General features: G+C 34.9%; 1 protein-coding gene across 13 annotated transcripts in view; it reads left to right on the top strand.

Moving 5' to 3' along the window:
* Positions 1-14346, top strand: part of DCAF6 (DDB1 and CUL4 associated factor 6) — a 141524-nt gene that overhangs the window by 106796 nt on the left and 20382 nt on the right. For 7 of the 13 annotated variants that reach the window (XM_031658856.1, XM_031658855.1, XM_021930863.2 and 4 more), the window contains 3 exons: positions 3117-3232; positions 4674-4760; positions 4989-5316. In XM_031658856.1, coding sequence (XP_031514716.1) covers positions 3117-3232; positions 4674-4760; positions 4989-5316 — 531 coding nt within the window. Of the gene's footprint in view, positions 1-3116; positions 3233-4673; positions 4761-4988; positions 5317-10921; positions 10964-14346 lie in introns of all 13 variants that reach the window. The other 6 variants (XM_031658850.1, XM_021930860.2, XM_021930857.2 and 3 more) reach the window with 1 other exon arrangement.

Genomic DNA, 14346 nt, shown 5'->3' with positions numbered 1-14346 from the left:
TTGGATATCTTCTGTGTTCCTGGGACTATTCTAGACATTGGAAATACATCAGTGAAAAAAAGTACTTAAACCCCTGCCTTATTGGAACTTACATTCTAGATGGAGGAAGTTTACTATAAACATAATAAATAAGTGTACCATATAGTATGTTAGAAGGTACTAAGTACAATGGAGGAAAATAGAGCAGGTAAAGGTGATTGGAAAACCTAGGCATCATTGAGAAGGTGACATTTGGGCAAAATGTCACTTGAAGAGTGAGATGGAGTGAGCCACATACATATATATCTAGGGGAAAAGCATTTGGGGCAGAGAGAAAACCAGTAGAAAGACTCTGAAACAGAAGCATCAGACCTAGTATGTTCAAGGATCTTAAGAAGACCTGTGTAGCTGGAGTGGAGTGAGCAGTGGAGACAGGAGTAGTAGATAAGGTCTGCCAGGAAATTGAGGAGGATATTTAAAAGGAAAAGGTTATTTCTGGTTATTGTGTTGAGCATATGCCATTGGTATAAACCAGAAGGACAGTTAAAAAGCTATGGTAGTAAGAAAGGTTAGAGGTGGTGGTGGCTTAGACAAGAATGGGAGCAGTGGAGGTGGTTTAAAAAAAAAAAAAAGTGCTTGGATTCTAGATATATATTTGAAGGTGCAGCCAATAGGACTTCTTTATAAGTCTTAGTGCCTCACCATTTAAAAATCGTGATGTTTGTGGCCCTTTTTCTTAATACATAATTAAGGTGACACTAGGTCATCATGCTTATCACGTCTTTTCCATTCTCATGATTCTGTGTACAAGGAGCTGGCGTCTTCTGAAGAATCTTATCTAAACTTTTTGAGGTTTTTTTTTTTAGAGAAAATCATTAGTCCCATTCTTCTTTTGAATGCTACTTTTCCTTCTCTAAAAACTGACCATGAACTATATTCTCGTTCATCAATTTCTTATTTCTTTGTCAGAAAAGCAGTTTGCATTTTTTATTATTATACAAGTATTCAACATTCATTGTAAAACAAACAAACAGGCAGAACTAAAAAAAAAAGTATACAGTCTTTTTCATCTATACCGGGATTGTGTCTTGCTTTTATTTTTTCTTTGGTAACAGATGAGGCAATAGAACATGCTAAGAGCTTGGACTGAAATTGACAAGTTTTTGAACCTCTCTAAATCTCAGTTTTCTCCCTTGAAAATGGGCATATTTAATAGAACCTACTTCATAGGTTTAGTATGAAGATTTAATGAGATCATGCAGAGAAAGTACATAGCACTTACTAGCACCTTGATTGGCACCTGAGAAGGCCGTCAGTGACTGTTAGCTACAGTTCTCATCTTTTGTAAATTGTCTTTCAGATACTTTGCCCAGTTTTCTACTATGGTGTTTATCTTTTTCTTATTGCATTATTAGAGCTATTTATTTATTATAGAATTACATGAGGGTTATACCATTTGTCTTTCATTTGTTGCAAATATTTTTCCCAATTTGGTGTTTGTTTTTCAGTTTACTTACAGTGGTTTTGCCTTATGGTTTCTGCCTGTGATAGCATGCATGGGAAAGCCTTGTTATTCCTAGAATTAAGGGAAAAGGTTCTTCTTATATTCCTCTCATATTTTCTATAATTTGGTATCAAAAACTATATATTCCTTCTAGAATTTATTTTCCCATAAAGTATAATGTGAAGCCATAGTTTTGGTTTTACCACATGGCTGTTTTCTTGTCTCATTACCATTTATTGAACAATCTTTTTGTTTCTGTGTGATTTAAAATGCCATATTAACATATGTTAAATATATTTACTCGGTTATTGTGTCTTTTCCACTAATATGTCTCTGTTCCTTTTTTATTTTAATTATCATAATGTATACAATGAGCGTTTTATTCATGCCTGAATCATAGCTTTCTCAATGGAAAAAATAAATATATATATACCACATTAGCTTTTCTTTGCCAAAATAGCTGTATATTCCTTTCTGATTTAAAAGAAATACAGGTTTATCACACACTCACACACACACACACACAAAATTCAGTGTAAAAAATTTACCTGTGGTAATCCTACTGACATGACACTCAACACAAGTGCATAGCCTTCCTGACATGTTTCTCTGCATATATACACCCATATGAATATACAGTTTTACTTAAATAATATTATATATGTACTCTCTCTCTCTTTTTTTTTTTTTTAAGTCAAATTGACTTCTGCAATCAGCCTAGAAGAGTTTTTGTCATGGTGAAAAGTCCATGATAGTTTGTATTGTTTATTGAGTTACTGGTATTTGTCTATAATTAGTGTTTTTTTAAGTTACTGTAAATCTTACTTTTTTCTTGTTTACATTTATTTTAAACTTAAAGAATTGTTGCGTTTCTATGAATTTAATTTAAATCTCAGTCAGATTGTTATACATGTCCTCTTTCTCATTCAGTCCTCTTCTTACACATATGCCATGATTTGTCACAGAATACTCATTGAAAATTATTTCTTTAAAAATTGGCCTTGTATTCTGCTATAGCCAGAAATGCTAATAGAACTATGGTCATCATCAGGTGAGTATTAAAACTGAAGCAGAAAATGTTACCCTGTCTTTCTACAGAACTATGATGCTCAGTCACCTGCCATATCTGAACAGCAGATCAGAACTGGAAGTGATCCACAGGGAGCAGTTCAAAAGATCAAAGAACTGGCCAGGCTTTTGTTCAAGTATTAATTTTTAAAGTAGCCTGGAATAACAGAGTCTAAGGGCGTATCATAAAAATCTGTGTAACCATTAAGGATTTGGATATGGTGAACCACCTGTAGTGAAGACAAGAAAGGTGACAATGTAGTTCACTTAAAACTCAATACAGAGACATGTAGAAATACATACTAGATAATAGAAGGATCCAAACAGTGAAGAAGCAGTCCCTTTATATTTTTAAATCTTTTTTTCAAGAGTAAAGTGTGTTGTGATAGTCATCTCGATTTGTTTGAAATGATGTTTACAAATGCTATTAAAGTAATAAATCCTACATTTTACTTGTATTGTGAATTTTTTGGTCTACCTCTCTAGTTGTAAAATACAAAAATTATCCTAAAAGATTGTATTTATTAACTTTTTGGTGGAATCACTTATCTTGTTTTGATGATAGGAGCAGTATAGCGTCAAGTTCTAGAGGAATTGGGAGCCATTGCAAATCTGAGGGTCAGGAGGAATCTTTGGTCCCACAGAGCTCAGTGCAACCCCCAGAAGGAGACAGTGAGACAAGTAAGATGTTATTTTGCTTTTGTTGTTATAAAACCCCAACATTGGATGTTTACCTACTTTTCTGTTCCCTTCGATGCTGTATTTTTGTTTCTTGTTTTTAATAAATTACTTTTGCTTCTGTAGTCCAGCTGTTAAAACTGATAGATAGCAGATCCAAAAGATGGGGACCTTAAGCAGTTAAAATGAGGAGATACAGTGAAGCACAGTCCTCTTTGTGGACACAGTGGCCAGGATAATTATTCATCATACTGTAAATGGATGAGATATAGATGTTAGTTTGAATTAATCTTTTTCATTTTTATACCTAGCAGTGAAATCCGCTGTATCTGTTTTGATTGTGTGTGTGGTTTATAGAGGGGGAAAAAGAAGTAGAATCTAAACAGGTTACGAGTGAATCTATTTAATACCTGAAGTGCCACTTAGGAGATTTTTCAGATCCCTTTTCTAGTAGAATATTTTTATATGACAATGACATGAAATTTAATGTCTAGCACAGAGACTAGAACACAGTAGATGTTCAATAAATGCTTGATACATGAAGGAACAAATGGATTATATTTCTTATAAATGTATAAGTACCTTAGTATAACAGAGTTTAAAATTAAATATGTGTAAGACAGCTATCTGGTAAGCAAATGTCCAATAAGGAATGTTAAAGACTGATCCTTCATGCATCTGACAGTTAAATTCCAGAATTAAGTATTTTCAATGGCCAAAACAGAATTTATAGTATGGTTAGCTTGACTAGTTGTTCATAATAGTTTAGATTTTACCAAGTACGTGATAGAGGGGCAGAAAAATGCTCAGTTTTAAGTTTAGATTTTGGGAAGCTTAGTAAAATGCAGGATCAAGTAATTTCAGCTGTAAGAGATAGTCTAAAGCAGAGATTCTGCACATAGAGTTAATGAAGCCCAATGCCTGGACATTAGGAAGAAGCAGTGGGCCCATCCATCCATGATAGTGTTTGTACAATTTTGTGTGCAAATACGTATTTGCCTTGTACTGAGGGGAGGTTTTAGCTGAATGTTAAAGGTTCCTATGACTCAGAAAGGGTTAAGAACCGTTTATCCATAGGAAAGCTGGAGTATTAAGTTGATGTTTACTTTTCTAAAAGAATCTGGATTTAATGGTACATTTGGCCCCACATGCCCATAGATTCCATGGAAATAACTCTCTCCCAAAATAACGATATGACAATAAAAAGGAACACAGATTTAAAAATAACAGTGTAGTAACCATTTACATAGCATTTACATTGTATTAGGTATTATAAGTAATATAGAAATGATTTACAGTATAAGGAAGGGTATGCATAGGTTATATACAAATATGCCATTATATATGAGGGACTTGAGGATCTACAGATTTTGGTATTTTCAGCGATTTTAGAACTAATCCCTCATGGATACCAAGGGGTGACTGTAATTTGGTTTATTTACAGAAACTCCTGAAGAATCATCAGAGGATGTGACAAAATATCAGGAAGGAGTATCTGCAGAAAACCCAGTTCAGAACCATATCAATATAAGTGAGTTGCTCCCTTTAGATAATTGCTTTGTATGAGAAAATAAAAAGCCTTAATCTATGTTAATCTCTCTAGAGTTAGAGACCATGTCCAAATGTGTTGTGGAATTTTCCTCCCCTTATAGAGGAATTAGATGTCATAGTAGAATGTGTTTGTCAGCTCCTAAGTTAGGTTAAATAATTAATATTGCCCACTTTACCACCTGTTACATACAACTTTATTTTCTGACAGCACAATCAGATAAATTCACAGCAAAGCCATCGGATTCCAACTCAGGAGAAAGAAATGACCTCAATCTTGATAGCTCTTGTGGGGTTCCAGAAGAATCTACTTCATCTGAAAAAGCCAAGGAACCAGAAACTTCAGATCAGACTAGCACTGAGAGTGCTACCAATGAAAATAACACCAATCCTGAGCCTCAGTTCCAAACAGAAGCCATCGGGCCTTCAGCTCATGAAGAAACATCCACCAGGGACTCTGCTCTTCAGGACACAGATGACAGTGATGATGACCCAGTCCTGATCCCAGGTGCAAGGTATCGAGCAGGACCTGGTGATAGGTTGGTAAATTTTTAATTAACATGAACTGTAAAAAATGTATTTCGCGAGGATTTGTTTGAAGTCATGTAAGGGAATCTCTCCATTTTTGACAGTTGCTTCCTCTAAGAGTGTCTTTTTCATATAAACCTAAAGAAACTTTACAGTTTACTGTAAATGATTTTATGTATTATATTTTTTGAGCACTGTACATTAATAGGGAAATAAAAAGTCTTCATTCTCCTTATCTCTAGCACTGAGACCTGCTTCTGAATTTATAGATCAAGAGAAAACAAGGTTAAGAATGACCCACAGGTTATTTATGATGTCAAGGTTATACTTAGCTCTCAGATTATCTTGTAGATATCCAGGCCTCTATCAGTTTTGCTTTGGTTTTAATGTTAATTTTTTCCTGCTTTTCTATTGACCCTGGATTATGGTAGTGTGTTAGTAGTTCTGTGTTTGGAAACACTGTTTTTCTTTGATTTCCACTAAACTTAGTGACTGAATTTAGAAAATGAAGAATTACACTAAATAAATACTGTAGCAGCAATAAAAAATTGAATTGCCAACATGTTTATATAGTTTTTCTATATTTTATGTGATCACAAGGATATATTTTCTTTTGTGGGAGATAAAATAAATTTTTAAAGTATACTGCATTTCATACTTATGAAAAACTATTTCTGTTATTAGTGCTATGATATCTCATTGTAAGTTCTGTCTTCTTTCAGAGAACCTAGTTTTAATCTTAAAATCCTAGTTTACAAAGGAGTGAGATTCTATTTGAAATCACGTTTTATATGCTCAATATATTGCTGTTTATAAGATACGCTAAAGTATCTGTCAACTGAAAAATATAATGAAAGATTAATTTACCACTTATAGTCAAGAACATAATGACGGGTTTGAGTACTGGTTTCACCACCTACCAGCAATGTTTTTTCATTCAAATTACTTAATGACTCTTAAAAGATTCAGTTTCCTTATCCATAAAATAGGGTTATGATTATCTAAAATTATTGCAAGAATTTAAAAACATATCTATCAGTCAATCATGATGTGACCTGGCTCATATTAATAGCACTAATTAAATGATAGCGATATTAAACAATCAAGATAGTCTATGAGGCCCCTTTAATTTTTAAAAGAATTATAGTAAAAATGACTCTAGGGATACAGACTGACAGAAAACAGGCAAAAATCCTGAAGAGGATAGCTTGCAGTTCAGGGGAACTGCCTTTTCTTAACTGTGAAAGGGTATGTTTCTTCCTTTAGTCATATTTGGGAAATGTTTACTTTGCCATGGTACTTTTTTTGTAGATACGAACCAAGAATTTCCTCCCATATTTATACTTAGAGATTAATCAAACATCTTCTCTTTACCTGTACACATTAATCTTGAACATTCTTAATACATATTTTAGGCAAGTAAGCCTTGGTTCTATTTCTTTCCATACCCAGAGGGAGTTCCTTAGAATGTTATTACCACTTAATATATGCAGATGAGATTAGCAAGCTTAGCACAATTTGAAAATCAAACTGATAATTTCCAAAACCCAGGGTTGAGAGCTAGATTCTATAATTTAATTAAGCTTGTACCTTTATGGCCTTCCATTTATATAAATGAGCTAATGTCTTATTTTTCTATATTTAAGTAGTAGAACATGATACTGAGGTCATAATTGAAAATAAAATTTAAGTGCCCAGTTTCTAGTAATGTTTTTTATGGATATTAGACACTTTGAGAAAATCATAACTATTTAGCAGCTTCTGTGCAGGCTACTTATAACACTAATACCAAGCCTGCTTTATAGCTGAGGAAACTTAGGTGCTAAGCAAAGGGTTTTTGTATTCTAGACCTAAGGAGTTTTGTTTTTTGAAACACAGTACTGTAACATTAATGAGAAAGAAGGATTTGAGGGAGGGTGGGTCCTGGAGAATACAGAAACTGTAATCTTTCTATAGAGCTTTATCATCTTCGTAATCCTTAGATGATTTATATGTTTTAGGGATTCTTTTAGTGTTTAGATCTGTCACAAAGGTGGTTCCCAGTAACCTCATTGACCCAAGGAAACTCAGGTGCTGAACTGGACCAGCAGAATCTTTTAGAAGAGAGATAATCAGTGACAACAAACAGCCTGGAATTGATCCCACTTCATGCATATACTCTTGAATTCATACTCTCAGGATTAGATCCGGATTTGAAACCACTCTGGGATCATATTTAGTTCCCTGCTTTTTAAAAATTAAAGATTATTTAATATTCTGTACACTCATTTGAGTATTTAGCCTATGTTGGTCCTACATGGTATTTTGTTTTGTGAGATACAGTAGTAAACTTCCTGAAGAGTAACAGAAGAATGATAAAATTCTTACCCTTCAAGAAACTTAATTATTTATGAAGAAGAGAGAATACCCAAGCCACTTATAGGAACATAGAACACATTTAATATATGAAAGTAAATACAATTATGTGTGTGTGTGTGTGTGTGTGTGTGTGTGTATGTATAAAGATGTGTATACTGAGGTAACTAGAAAGTGATTAGAGTAACAATTACATTAATTTTCCTTTGAGATTTGTATTATTTTCTAGCTCTTTACCAAAAAATTTGTAAATGGTGTAAATATTTCCTCTGACTTTTATCTCATTTTTTATAATTGTTAACTTTATTGGTACCATCCTGATTTATCTTGAACAACTGTAAAAAAGTATACTTTTAATATTTCTGCACCTTTCTAAGGGCTCTTCATCATTGACACTCCTGCCAGTTTATCTTACTTCTCAATTTATTTGACTTTTATTCTAAAAAGAGAAAGTTTAAGAGATTTTGCTTCTTAAGAACATGAAAAGAATCACTTACCAGCTTGTAATTAGGCATATGATTTTGGAGAATTTCTGTTTCCTAAGAGACTAAGGGTTGTGAAGCTCTGTTGTAAAAATCATATTTGGTTCCTAGACTCCAAGGATACATTGCACACATGGATGAAAGGCCCACCTGAAAGGATGTATGTCTTAAAGTTCCCTCCATGCTGCCATTTGCAAAGCCCAGTCAATATTAGTTTAGTTGGAGTGGAGAAATGATCCTAAAATTAAATATTATAAAAGTGTATACTTATTCTGTACTTTATATAAAGAACTATATAGTTTTTGTCCCAAATTTAATTTTTAAAATGAAACTTTAAAAAGCTTTATAGTAAGTCATTTCTGACACACATTTACTAAAAATATCAGAACAGTTCCTTGCAATACAGAGTAATGATTTTTTAAAAAAATTTGCTTTCTTATAATTTGGTTAAATAAATGAGCCAGGTTTTCATTTTTGGGCTGAGATCAAGCATGAGAAGGAAATGTCTTAGAAAATGAAGACCTTAACAACTAACATAGATATTTTTAAATGGAATGCTCTTCTCATTAACTACAGCAAGTCTATATAAATGTAACTGGGAGTCTATAGCAGAGCAGCAGACTTACTCCTAAAGAGCCATATCATAAGTATTTTAGACTTTGTTGGCCAGGAGACAAAATGGAGACCATTATGGTAGGTACCTATATGACCATTTAAAATATTACATTTAAAAATGTAAAAACTTTTCTTAGCCTAAGGTTCATTTCAAAAATTGGCATTTGGCAGAGATCTAGCCCAAGAGTCATAGCTTGCAAATACCTGCTCTGTAGTAATCAGTATTATAGAGAGAAGTCAAACTATAGTCTGTGGTAAAATACCTCTGCTGGCAGAAATCCAGAGTTTAAAACAATGAAATATATGAATCTCCGCATATTTGGGTTCCCTGTAACTTTGTGTAAGGCAAGAACATAGAACAGTAAATGGGAAATAAATTGAAAAAAGACATAAAGAAATGTATGTTCTCTAATCATGGTGTTTAAAAAAATAAAATTAGTCCTAATGTCAAAAATAAGTCTGACTTAGGAAAAAAGCAAAACAAAACAAAAAAATAGTATGTGTATCTCTTAGTGATTTTATATACTGTATTTATTTATTTCATTTTGTTTTATTTTTTGAGACAGGGTTTTGCCCTGTTGCCCAGGCTGGAATGCAGTGGTACAGTCATAGCTCACTGCAGCCTCATACTCCTGGGCTCAAGCGATCCTGCTCCCTCAGTCTCCCAAGTAGCTGGGATTACAGATGCATGTTGCTGCACTCTTTATTTATTTATTTTTTTTAGTTTTAGAAGAGGCAGTCTCACTATGTTGACCAGGCTGGTCTTGAACTCCTGGCCTCAAGCCTCAGCCACCCAAAGTGCTGGGGGACTGCAGGCATGAGCCACCGTGCCTGGCCATATACTGGGTTAAGAAACATATATATATGCCCTTGGAATGAAAAGAGTGTGGTTGAGTTCTCTGTTTAGATAATCTTCATGTAAGTTTTTCTTTTTTTTCTTTTTTTGAGATGGAGTCTTCCTCTGTCACCCAGGCTGGAGTGCAGTGGCGCAATCTTGGCTCACTGCAAGCTCCACCTCCCAGGTTCACGCCATTCTCCTGCTTCAGCCTCCCAATTAGCTGGGACTACAGGCACCCACCACCACGCCCAGCTAATTTTTTGTATTTTTAGTAGAGACAGGTTTTCACTGTCTCGATGGTCTCGATCTTCTGACCTCGTGATCCGCCTGCCTCGGCCTCCCAAAGTGCTGGGATTACAGGTGTGAGCCACTGTGCCTGGCCCATATAATTTTTTTTTTTTTCTTTTACAATGCCAAATCTGTTGTAAATTATTTGATGGCCTGGTTGGTAGCTCTTACTGTTTCTAAACTCAAGAGAAAACCTAAATTACTCTCTGAAAAAGACAAGCATCTAAGAAAGCTTCCTGAATAAGTCCTCACATAGTCTCTTGAATAGTTTTTAATTATATCCTCAGTTAGGATGATCTAATAATTTTTTCCCTAAAGAGTGATAATATTAACCCTGTATTGCCTTGTAATAAGTTTTAGAAGTATTATTTTCATAGAAATTTGGTTCCGTATACCTACTCTGGACCATGGAGCATAGCCCTCACTTTTAAAGCCAAAATTCCTTGTACTGTAAATTTGGCAGCATTTATTCAGTCATCATTATAACCACGCTTTCCGTGTTTCTCATTATTGCAGTTTACTCTTTATTAAAGAAAATTGCAGAGAGAAAAGAAATAGTCAAAGAGAAAGAACTGGACTCCTAGGAAGTTAAAAACCATGTTATTCTTTGCTTATTTGTTATATAGTCTTGTGGTTAGGCCAAGTGAGTCAGCTTAGGGCTTCATTAGTTATTTTCCAAAGAGCTCCTCAGCTTTGAGGAGCGTATAGGTGTTCCCGTGGATGGTATTCGTAATAAGCCAGTGCAGTTTCCCATACTGTGACAGGATTGGGTTCTGATTTATTTAAAAGATAAAAGGGATTAAGTGCAATGTCTTCCTTCTATTTTATCTTCAATGAGTGTTTCTGTTCGCTTAATTTCTTCATATACATTTAGTTGACTGACATATTCCTTGCTTAATGCCCTAAGTCACAAAGGGAAACAAAAGTTTTTTTAAAATTGAGATGATTGATGATTTAAAAAGGTGACCTTAATGCTTTAAATATTTGGTTCTTTGAAGTCTTTGTAAGTGATTTCAGTTATTGTGTTCCCTTCACTAGATTTAATATCAGAGGAACAACAATAGGTGATAGAATAATGAGGTAATTCAGTATATTCCTTCATTATTTTTTTCTATGATGGATTTGCCAGGTCCTCTTTTGCCACAGCTAACCACCTTTCCTATTAACAGTTAATACTTCCTTTGAACTTACTGAACTCTAAGTGCTAAGCATTGTAAAGCAGGTCGCTTTCCACAAACTATATTTAGCTGCATGCACTGCATGGGGATAGAATGAAAAGAAATTTCCTGTGTGCAGATATAACTGATGTTCACTTCAAATGTGTCATATGACAAAGTAACTATAATCTGAAATGATGTACTTTAAATATCAGTTACTCTTTTTGGATATTTTGTTGAAGAATGCAATTTATGTTTTTTTAATTTGATTGGGATAACAATTATCAACTTTTTGTTATTCATATATGCTCCTTTTTCTTGAGCTCAATAACTAAAAATGTACTTAAGTCTAAATCTGTGTATAGGTTTCTGATTTTTGAAAGAAAGTTGTTTCCTTATAAATAGTTTAGAAATAGTGTCACATCAAGATGATATATAATCCTCAAGCACTTCTCTAATTCTGACAATGGGGCATATTTTTGGGTAGATCTTTAAAGTGAACCTCAATCACATCAATCACCTACTCAAAACCTGGTTTGCTGACAAAAGCAACCTTGTACTTAACTCTAGAGGCATGTATCTGTTATTTACATCAGTTTCTAAAACAGAGTTGAACATGAAACATATAGCAACAATCAGAAATGTAAAGTTTGTAGAGTTCCCAATGAAAAATGCAGAAGTCATGAAATAAGCCAAAAAATATAATAGATGTATGGAAATTTCTGGTTATGGTTCATTCTCAGGAGAATTCTCAACTACAAGTCTCAAATTTGTTTTTGCTTCTCAAACTTGTTTTATTTTTGTGTTGTTGTTTCTAGCCTGTTTTAACATTAAGATATATTTGAAGTAACTTTTTCAAATTATTACTAGTTATCACTTTCTTTTTTTTTTTTTTTTCCAAGGTGTATACTTGCTCTGTTGCCCGGGCTGTAGTGCAGTGGCACAATCCCAGCCCACTACAGCCTCCGCCTCCAGAGTTCAAGTGATTCTCCTGCCTCAGCCTCCTGAGTATCTGGGATTACAGGCGCCCACCACCAGGCCCAGCTAATTTTTGTATTTTTAGTAGAGACAGGGTTGGTCACCATGTTAGTCAGGCTGGTCTTGAACTACTGACATCAAGTGATCTGCCCATGTTGGCCTCCCAAAAGTGCTGGGATTACAGGCGTGAGCCAGCGCACCTGGCCTAGTTATCAGTTTCTAATTAATTATATGACAATAAAATGGAATTTGCTTTAGAGTTTTTTGATATTCTGATTTATACTTTTTATCCCAAGTACACAAAGCTGGTTTCTGCTTTCATAATGAAAATTGCAACTATAAAGTATCATGATGCTTTGAGTTTTAGAAAAGCTAAAACACTAACGTGGAGATTATCATGAACTGATAAACAATGGTAAAGCAGAAAATGTAACAGTTACTTCCCTATAGAGTGAATGAGGTGAGACTCATTCTTCTCTACCTCATTTATTTCTTATGTAGAGATTATCTGGTGGAAGCTTCTAATTATAAGGCAGTATTTTCCTGCCACTGAACACATTTGTTCTGCTTCTCCTTTTAGCAATTGGAGATGTTCAAAGAATGTAAACTGCTTAAGATAGACAAAATTAAAAAAATAAAATTATCACAGATGTTTATATCTACTGTCCATTATGACTAGTCTTCATTAGGGACTGTCTTACAGTGTTTGGGGAATGTGATTTACTGTAATCTGCTAAGATTCTGAATGATAGGTGCCATATTTCTTTGAATAGTAAATAAAGTGGTAGTCATCCCCTACTTTTATTACCTCATCACCTCTTTCCTGGTCTATTGAGGGAGTTCTCCAACTCTTTCTACTCCTGCTTTCAGTATTTCTCCATTGTTTATGATATAAAGAAGAGACAAACCCAGCTTCCTTGCCTGGTATGTAGGGCACTTCTTATTATAGCTGCTGCCAAAAATTGGTCATGCTCTCTACATTGCCATACTTGGAGTGTCACTGGATACGTTCAGAGGACTATTGGAGTTCCCTGAATACATTATACTGCCTTAAGCCAGTGTGTCTTTACATACTCTGAGCCTTGTAACAGAAAAGACCTCCCATCACTGTTACCATCATTTGGGTCACCTCATCTTTCAACATCATCTTAAGCTGCTTTTCCTGGCCCATATATTCCCTAATCAAAAATATGGGCCCTTATATACACCTACTGTACTACCTGTCAGAGTTCATTGTATATTTGTATGTTTTCATATATAAGAATGTAAGCACTTTTAAGGACCGTGTAATACATACGGGCACACAGAAATAAAAGTTGGCAAAGACACCTTTTTGTCAAAAACTCTAGCTAACTAAATTTTTATTCGTATCTCCCTGCATGATACGGGTTTTTGCTTTCTTTCTCTGCTTCCTGAAACTTGAATGAGAAACCAGTGAATTACTGTTTCAGGGGTCCCACGGCCTCTCCACACATTTGATTGCTTGCTACACTTCAATCATGGCTATAATTTATTATGGCAAGGAAAAAAGATCAGACAGAGTGGAAGAATCCAGGCACAATGTTCCACTGTTCTCTCTTTCAGAATGTGCACCTCCCTTCCCAATAAAATACAGTAATACTTGTGTAGTTTTTCTGCCCTAGTGAAGCCTGCTTATAACTCAAAATCCAGGGTGTTTACTGGGGGCTGGTCATGTAGACACCTCTGCCTGTGTGCCTAACCACAGTCACCTGAATTCCAGACCCAGAAGGAAAGTAGGTATTCACCACAAATCATGTTACTTTTGCAGTTTACGCAAGCTGGCCCCGCAGGGTTGTATCCCAGGCAGGCAGAGCAACGTAACATGCCAAAAGTCAAGTTCTCAGACACCAGCCAAGGGCCAGCCTTATAAGCAGACCCTTCTAAAGATAGCGGCATCAGACCTGCTATCCCTTACTTTTGTTTACTAATACATTGTAAGGCAAAGAATCCAGTTTCTTGCCCCCACAAAAGAGCGGAAACAGCAAGATACTGTCTAGCAACCTATCTCCCTCACTTATTTCAGATGCTTGTAAAGATACATGTTGAAATGACAGAAGTTCTAACATATAGACCTTTTTTGTTGATAAAGCTAGATAATGCTGATATATTAATAGTATCTTAGTTCATTTCCTGTTGCTTATGATAGAAATCTTCTGGGTAATTAATAAAAGAAATGCATTTTTTACAGTTACGGAGGCTGGGAAATCCAAGGTAGCAGGGCCACAGAGCCTTCTTGCTAGCAAGGACTCTGCAGAGTCCCGAGCTGGCACAGGAGATCACATGATGAGAAGGCTAAGCTCAGGCTTC

The sequence above is a fragment of the Papio anubis genome, chromosome 1, assembly GCF_008728515.1.
Source record: "Papio anubis isolate 15944 chromosome 1, Panubis1.0, whole genome shotgun sequence".
NCBI lineage: Eukaryota > Metazoa > Chordata > Mammalia > Primates > Cercopithecidae > Papio > Papio anubis.
The sequence above is the reverse complement of the archived record's forward strand: the minus strand, read 5'-3'. Positions and strand labels throughout refer to the sequence as shown.